Source organism: Crocuta crocuta, unplaced genomic scaffold (assembly GCF_008692635.1).
Source record: "Crocuta crocuta isolate KB4526 unplaced genomic scaffold, BGI_CrCroc_1.0 scaffold1027, whole genome shotgun sequence".
Lineage (NCBI taxonomy): Eukaryota > Metazoa > Chordata > Mammalia > Carnivora > Hyaenidae > Crocuta > Crocuta crocuta.
The window spans coordinates 1,512-10,711 of record NW_027532023.1 but is presented as its reverse complement, the minus strand read 5'-3'; the positions used below and the strand labels follow the sequence as shown (position 1 = coordinate 10,711).

Sequence of the window (9,200 nt, the reverse complement as noted above, 5' to 3'; positions counted from 1 at the left end):
GCATCAACACTTATAATTTTCTTTTTTATTATTATAACCATCCTAGTGGGTGTCAGGTGGTATCTCATTGTGGTTTTGACTTGCAATTTTCTGATGATTGATCATATTAATGATCTGCTCATGTGCTCATTGGCCACTTGTATATGATCTTCAGAGGAATGTCTAGTTGAAAATCTTTGCTCCTGTTCTCTAATTATGTTATTTGTCTTTTCATTATTGAATTGTAAGGTTTATTTATATATCCTAGACCCAAGTACTTTATAAGGTATGTGATTTACAAACATTTTCTCCCATTCTGTGGGTTGCCTTTTCAGCATCTTAATAGTGTTCTTTGAGAAATAAAAATTTTAATTTTAATAAAGTCTGATTTATTGATTTCTTATTTTATGGTTTATACTTTTGATGTCATATCTAAGAATCCATTGCTAAATCCAAGGTCATGAAGATTTATCCCAATGTTTTCTTATAATAAGCATTTTATAGTTTTAGTTCTCACATTTAGGTCTATGATCATTTTGAGTTAATTCTCAAAAAATTTTTAATGTTTATTTTTGAAGAAGAGAGACAGAACATGAGCAGGGGAGGAGCAGAGAGAGAGGGAGACACAGAATCCAAAGCAGGATCCAGGCTCTGAGCTGTCAGCACTGAGCCTGATGCAGGGCTCAAACTCACAGTCTGTGAGATCATGACCTGAGTGAAGTCAATTGCTCAACCTACTGTGCCACCCAGGTGACCCTGAGTTAATTTTCAAGTAAAGTAGTGGTCTAAGATAATTCTTTTACATATGGATATCTACTTATCTCAGCATCATTTGTTGAAAAGACTATTTTTCCACATGTATTGTCTTTGCAATCTTGTCAAAAATCAGTTGACTATAGGTATATGGAAATAGTCCTATTCCACTGATACATATGTCTATCCTTATGCTTATAACCATACCGACTTGGTTTGTGACTTACTGTATTTTTTAAATGTTTATTTATTTTTGAGAGAGAAAGAATCGCAAGCAGGATCCACACTCTCAGCACAGAGCATGAAGTGAGGCTTGAATTCACTGTGAGATCATGACCTGAGCTGAAATCAAGAGTTGGATGTTTAACCAATTGAGCCACCCAAGTACCCCTTTGACTCACTGCATTTCAAAGGTACTGGTTTCATCTGTGCTAATCTTTTAAAAAGATATACTTAAAGTCACTTATTTTCGTAACCACAACAGTGATACATATGGATAAAATGTATTTATACATATGAAATAAAATATGTTAGTACTCCACACTCACTGAACATTCTTTCTACCAGTGGTAACAGGTGAATGTATATTCCTCCAGACATTTTCATTCCTCCAGAATATATATATCTCACTACTCTGCAACTTGCATATCTTATTCAATACCCAGAGCACATGTTTCTACATCAATAAGCCTAAATGCATTTCCTTTTTATGGATGCATAGAATTACATAGAATAAAAATATGAGTCTGCCACTCAATAGACAAGTCAGGGCTGAAGGTATTGTTTTTGAGGATTATCTCTATAGTGATAACTGAAGCTGTCTTTTTGAATGGGATCACCAAGGTAGGATACATAATTTTAAGAGCTATTTCTAGTAGAAGAGAGTATGATGTCATCAGAAAAGGGCATCTACACTGGGCATAAGGACACATGAGTTTTAGAACAAATAGCTAAAAGTTGGAAATTCACTTAATCTTCCCAAGATTGAATTTATCCTCAGAAATCTCATGGAAGTTGGCAGCCATTACCTATCTCCATGGAACATTAGTGGAAGCAAATGGGATAATATATTTAAACTTTGAAGTTCTTGAAAGAGGAATGCTATAAATGCAAGGTATTATCATACAGTATCTTTGTTACTTCATCATCTCATTTGCATTATTGTTATCAGAACTGTACACCTTTCTCCACTTTTTACCCTAATCTACAACATCAGCTTTTACTTCCATCACGTTTTTAAAGTGGAGTGAAATGGGAAGCTATTCTTTCTCCCTAAGATTCAGCTATTCCCTTGTACGATGACAACCAAGTAGCTTCCATAATCTATCTGTAACTATTCTTAGCCAATATAAAAATAGCTCTTTGCTTCTCAATAATTTAAAAATCATCACACTTTATATGTATACAGATGCAATGCATTGGAGACAAATATCTTAAACTATTAACTTAAAAAATGTAACTTAAATAGTTGGGAGTTTCCAGTAAGCATATTGTCGGTTTATGCATTTGGATATAATATTCCTAATTTAAAGGAACTTACATACAATGAAATATGATTCACATACATGAGTGACATAACCATTGATGAATACAGGATAGTGTATAATGAAGTTGAGGGTGATATGAAATGGTTCAGGTAGTGATCTCACACTTGAAAAATGGATTCACTACCTGGGTCCTTTTAATTCCTACTAGCTCTAAGTTTCATTTGATTGTAAATAAAAAAACTCTCTTACTGCATCTCTAAAAGTTCCATTTATAATAACTTTTTCAAGAGTACTCTTATTGTGCAAAATAAATACATGCTGTAGTATATAAATACTTTTTTTTAACCAAAAAGTGTAAANAACCGCGAGAACATGACCTAAGCGAAAGTCGGACGCTTAACCGACTAAGCCACCCAGGCGCCCCTGTAAATGAATTTTTTAAATAATGTTTTGAGTATAGTTGGTACACAATATTGCATTAGTTTCAGGTGTATAACATAGCGAATCAATTTCTCTATATGTTATGCTATGTTCAGCACAAGTGTAGCTACCATCTGTCACCATATAACACTATTACAATGCCATTGAGTATATTCCTTAATTCTGTACTTTTTTCATCTCTATGACTGACTCATCCATAACTGGAGGTTGGTATCTCTGAGTACCCTTCATCCATTTTACCCCACTTCCTCCCCCTGGCAACCATCACTTTATTATCTGTATTTCTAAGTCTGACTCTGATTTTTGTTTATTTATTTCCTTTTTTAGATTCCACATGAGTGAAATCATATGATATTTGTCTTTCTCAGTACGGCTTATTTCATCCAGTAGAATGGCTAAAATTAAAAAGGCAAGATACAAGTGTTGTCAAGAATATGGAGAAAAAGTAACCCTCACACACTGTTGGCAGGAATTCAAGTTGGTATAGCCATGGTGGAAAACAGTATGGAGGTTCCTCAAAAAATTAAAAATCGAAAAGAAGACTTTTAAATGAATAATACAGTTGAGCTCGTATTCTGAAATCCAGTGAAAAAGGATACCTGTGACTTCTTTGGGGCAATGAGTCAGAAAAGGCCGACTGGCATGAAAAGAAAATAAGGAATTAACCTCTATCTTTAATTCTCCCCAGAATTTCCTTCAATTACCTTGGCTTGATGACTGGGGGTAGGGAAAAATAAATATTTTAGCTGAAATTAATAGGTAGCTGAATATATCTAGTCAGTTATCATTTTCCTTCTTAGCTTGTTCTCGCAGATCTAGTAGGAAAGATGAGCAATTTTTTAAATTTTTAGCTATAGTGTAATTAGACTTTAAAAATAGTTATAAAATAAATATAAGGCAATGTACTAGGTTCTGAAATGTCCCCAAGTATTCATAATATATCTTGTAAAATGTTTGAAATCTCAGAGAAATGGCTAGCAGCTGCAGAACATTCTTTACCATTTCTCTGGGATTTTCCAGTGGATTTACCCATAAATACTCAACAATTAGAAAAATATCTAGACACCTATTTGCCTTTGGGGGAAGTAGATGAGGCCTGGTTTCTCCAAATGGAAACTCAATGACAGATTCTGTCTTTGTATTTATTGTGTCATAAAGACAGAAATGAATAAAACAATTAACTTGTAGCATGGAAATCATATAGAAGTCCAGATTCCAGTGTCATCCCAGCCTCCCAAGGAAGCTCAGTTAATAAGTTCCCTTTGAATTCCCCTAACCTATTTTTTTTTTTACAAAGCTAAAAGTCGATCCTTATGACTTTTATTCTTGTCATGTAGGACCCTTGAGCTTTCTGCTTTCCCTCTGATGTGGCTGTCCTTTGAAATGGTAACAACATCTGCCATCGTATAAATAAAACCTCAGGATCTAGCAATTCCTTTTTTAATGTTTTATTTATTTCTGAGAGAGAGGGAGAGACAGAATCAGCAGGGGAGGGTCAGAGAGAGAGGGAGACACAGAATCTGAAGCAGACTCCAGGCTCTGAGCTAGCTGTCAGCACAGAGCCCAACGCGGGGCTCGAACCCATGAACCGTGAGATCATGACCTGAGCCGAAGTCGGACGCTTAATCAACTGAGCCACCCAGGCACCCCAAGGTCTAGCAATTCTGTATGTACATGGGTATTCTCAGTTCCTAGAAAGCTACCACCATTGTGTTGAAAGGAATATGAATTCATAAAGAGTGTAATAAATAGGAATGAGATGATGGTGTAAGGGTAAGAACACAAAGAACATGTAAAAAAAAAAGCAGGGACCAGACTGAGTCCTTTAACTTGTTTGGTAGTTTGATCATCAAAGAGCATTTTTTTCTTTCCGAGTTAGAAAGGTCATGTCCACAAGCAAGAATAGTAGAATGGCTGGGCTCAAGGCAGCTATACAGCTGCATTTGACCATATTTTAAACTCTGTTTATAAGTAGGCCAAATATTCTGGTACCCTTTTACTTATGAGGAATCTGAGGCCTAGAAAAGTAAGACCCATTTACCAAGTATTAGCTGTTTAGTGGTAGATTGGGATTTAGATTCATGTGTCTGGACTTCCACATTATTGCTAATTCCATAAACTCCTGACTCAAAGAGATGTGTGTGCAAGTCACAAACTTCTTATGCCAAAGGATTCAAGATGATTTAGAGATACTAACTGGCTGATCAGCTAGAAGTTATTTTCTTACTAAAATATATAGTCATAGAGTTCAAAGTTCCTAACTAGAAAAACTTTTAAGAGTGAGTTTACCACATAAACGTAAACTCCCCCAAAACCAATAAACCAAGATCAGATATGTTCGGAAAGTGTTAGTGTGTTTGCCATTCTCAATTAACAGGAAGTTGAGCTTGTGAGAAACACATACGTACATTATATCCATCAGGCCAAGTAGGTAATTTAAAATTTTCACACATATCCCTGTAATATGATGTCATAGCATTTCCTGGCTCAGGGTCAGTTGATCCCAGAGTGGCCTGAATATCCTAATTTTTGTTAGAAAGAGGCAGCTCAAGGATACCACAACTTTCATTATAATTTCACCCAATTCTAGAACCAAAATATTTTTCCCTGTGAAAAGAATACCAGAGAGGGTTTGGGGAAGATGTTTAAAGGCCCTTATTAACATAACTGTGTGATGAAACCACAATTAGACAATTATATTTTTCATACCTTACACTTTGAAGCTTCTTGATCTACCAAAGTGTGTTATTAATCAGCACTAACTGTTTCATTTGGATAGGCTTTGACTCCGACTCCTGAGATACACTGTAAACAAAACAGGAGTCTGGTACTTACTAGATCAATCATGTAGCTGTTTACCAATACCTTTCTAACATAAATACAAACTTTCTCTGAATGTGATTGAGATAATGAAGTTATCTTAAATCCTGAAAGCATATTTATTAAGACACAAAAGGTTGAAAATATTTGAATACCAGGTAGCTGAGGAGGAAAGTACGAAAAATTGCTAAGAGCAGGAATTCTGCTTTTAGGCTCTCACAGAATATTTTGTAAGATCACCAGCATCTACTGTAGATGCATTTTCTTTTATTTTAAACTTTTTAAAAATGTTTTTATTTCTNAGATTCATAGAGAGTGTTTTGTAAGGAAATTAAAGAGCTTCAAGTAGAAAGCACTTTAACTTCTTTATGTATTCAAGTACTGTGCCAGATATCTGAAGACTTTTACCTTGGATATCCTGTGGTTTTCTGTCTGCTATTATTCTTACAATAATAATTAAAAAAAGGTAGTCTTCATTTAACTCATATACAGTAGCAATGTCTCTTAGAATCATACTAGAGGAATAGCCATTCAGTCTGGAATACCACGTAAAAGGTATAAAAAATACCTTGCCGAGGCCAATTTAAAGCAAAATCTACTCTTGGTTTCATCATCTCCTTTGTTGCTACTCAGCTAGAGGGCTCTCTGCTCTGTAGATATAATTAATCCTTCACCTGCTTTCAACACTTACCTGTTTAGGGAACCATTTCTTCTAGCCCCTGATTTCTGACGATGTTAGTGTTCAAATATAATGAATGAATGTATGTGAATGTGTTAAAAGATAATAAGTTATTACTTCCAGGCAAGAATCTTTTAGTTATGGACTTCTAAACATAATGATACAAGAGTTAGTTTAAAGGTGAAAATTAAAGGAATGACAACTTAGGAGCTAAAGGGGACTTTCAGTACTCACACTGTATCTCCATCCAACAGACTTTTGATATTTATTCACTCTCACTCGTCTTCCTATTTCAGGTAAAGGGGTCTGCAAAACCAAGACCAAATATTATTAGACCCACTGATATACTTTAAAAATGTTTTATTATTAAATTCTCTGTGTTATTTTGACATTATATGGAAGAGTAACATAGTATATTCCTTTCTCAATTTTTACTAATAATTTTACTTTAAAAATCTGATTCTTATATATACAGAAACTTGTCACCAAATGCATACTAATAGATTTAACCTCCATATTAATGGAAAAATTATGATTTGATGTTAGTAATGTGTTATTCCTCCTTAAAAAACACAGTAATTGAAACTATCTATGGGCTGAACATGACTTTTAAATATTTTAAAAGTTAGAGTATCTAAAATGTAGATTAAATGTTGGTCAAAGGTCTCTCATGTCAAAACAAGGAAATAAGTATGTTAGAAAGTCTCACTCAAAATGTACTAGGTTGATTATTTGGAAGCTATGGTTTGTAGGGCAAAATAAATCCACAAAACCTCAAAATCCCTTAAAATTCACATTGGTTTGCAACATTTGACATTTACTGGCAAAATAAAAAGAATGCAACTCTTTAAATAGTTTCAGCAATTCACTCCCTGCACAAATAGGAAAAGAACAGTTTATGGCATTGACAACAGTTCAGTGAATATTATTGTTTTTCAAACATAACACTTGAGAATTTTTCTGTAGGGTATAGTGAAGTGAGAATTTTTTGACCTTTGCTATGTTCATGCTAATACTATCTTGAGAAAGTGAGGCACTCATGCTAAAGAAAGAAGACAGGAATCAGTGCTTAGCAAATTCTAAGACAATATGTTATGAACCATGACACAACTTTATGAATGTTAGCAGGAACAGTGCCAATTAAACTGTCTCTCTTGCTCATCTGTCAGAAAATGTCTGAAAAAGGTGCATCTCTAATAAGTTCTTTCCTTCTACCTGTTATTGAGAATCTAATGGCCTCAATTTTCAAAAGGAAAGATTGGACAGGGAAAANTGGAATTAAAATTTTTAAATTAATTAATTAACTTAAAACATATCAGCCTATTATATAATATAGTCTATTCCATAGAGATGAAATATCAGGTACTATATAGAGAGCATAAAAATCAAATTATGAAAATTTTAAAGAAACTCCAACCAGCTCACTTGAAAAATAAAGCAAGTTCATGGAGTAGTTTTGCTTTTTTTGTTTGTACTAAATAGTGGACATAATTGGCCATTTGAAGGTACTGCTTTCTTAGGATATGTAGTCTAGGTTTACATGGCACAAGAGCATGTATATGGAAAGTAAATTTCATATTGAAGATAGGGGAAAAGGATGGGATGCCTGGGTGGCTCAGTCAGTTAAGCGACCGACTTTGGCTCAGGTCAGGATCTCACAGCTTGTGAGTTCGAGCCCCACATCAGGCTCTGTGCTGACAGCTCAGAGCCTGGAGCCTGCTTCACATTCTGTGTCTCCCTCTTTCTCTGCCTCTCACCCACTCACACTCTGTCTCTCTCTTTCTCACAATAATAAATAAACAATTAAAAAATTTAAAAAAAGATAGGGGAAAAGGAGCTCTTAATACTCAACATTTTTTCAACTGATTATGTGGTATTATGCAGATGTATCTTTCCACTGGACCTTCTTATACAATAACCAGGTTTTTCCATAATGATCACAGGTAAGAGTGATCATAAATATTCCAATGACTGTGGTATGCCCTCAGTCTTAAGAACCAATGAGTTAATCGAGGGGGCAAGATGGTGGAGAAGTAGGGAACTCCGTACATTGCATTAGCTCTCATATCTCGCACGGAGAAGGCCTGAAGCCATAGGAACCCTTACAGAATCCAGGAGTTTGGGAGGAAATGGAGACAGAGTCCGCTGAGAAAACCTTCTAGCGTGAGTGCGAACTGGGGAAGATAAAATCGGTCCAGGACCAGAAACACAGAGGGACGGGGGCCATTCCTTCTGTGGGGAGTTTAGAGGGGGAAGAGAGTGGCCAAAACTGCTCAAGACACTGTCCCTGTCGCTGGGGAACGGAAAAACCTCTGCTCGGGACAGAGAGGGACCCAGTTTCCTGCTCTCCAGTTGACCCGAGGCGGGACGCACTCTTCCCAGGAGACCCCCGGGGAAATTGCTCCCTGCACGCCAGCTTGACCTGGAGGGGAGGCGCAGTGGTGGTGCCTTTGTGCTTCTAGCTTGGCTGGATCCCTAGAGGGGAGGCGAAGGGCTTAAAACTGGGAGATTTGCCCACAAGCTCGTGTTTTGGGCGATGAGACACAGAGGGACCCAGTTTCCTGCTCTCCAGCTGACCCTGGGCGGGACGCACTCCTCCCAGTCAACCCCCGGATGAAACTGTTCCTCGCTCGCCAACCCGACCTGGAGGAGATGGGAGCAGGGGCTTCTGGCTTCATCCCCAGGGGGAAGGCAAGAGGCTTGGGGCTGCCTGAGGGGATCACCTGCGGAGTTTGTGTTTCCAGCAATTTCAGTGGGGCAAGCGGACTGAGATCTGGAAACGAGGCCTGGCCTGGGATATAGACCACGGCCCACCTTGGCTGTGCCCCCGGCACAGGGAGTTTACACACCCAAAAAAGTAAGTTGCAGCGCTTGGTTCAAGAAGGGACTGGAGCGCCGCCACTCTTCTCCTGACAACCGCCAAGGCAGGACTCCCGTGGGATGCATTGGATCAAACCACACCCATCCCTGCTTGAGATGTGCCCTCCTCCTTTTTATTTATTTATTTATTTATTTATTTTTTAACCGGAGCTGGGGCAAGA

The 9,200-nt window shown here is 37.1% G+C and overlaps 1 protein-coding gene across 1 annotated transcript in view; it reads right to left on the bottom strand.

Annotated features, from left to right (window-relative positions):
• NRK (Nik related kinase) overlaps positions 1 to 8,882 on the bottom strand; it is a gene marked incomplete at its 5' end in the record, with an annotated part of 69,163 nt that extends 60,281 nt beyond the window's left edge. The window contains 3 exons of the mRNA XM_077776190.1: positions 6,394 to 6,465; positions 8,493 to 8,634; positions 8,753 to 8,882. Coding sequence (XP_077632316.1) covers positions 6,394 to 6,465; positions 8,493 to 8,634; positions 8,753 to 8,882 — 344 coding nt within the window. The remainder of the gene's footprint in view (positions 1 to 6,393; positions 6,466 to 8,492; positions 8,635 to 8,752) is intronic.
• Positions 8,883 to 9,200: the final 318 nt, after the last annotated feature.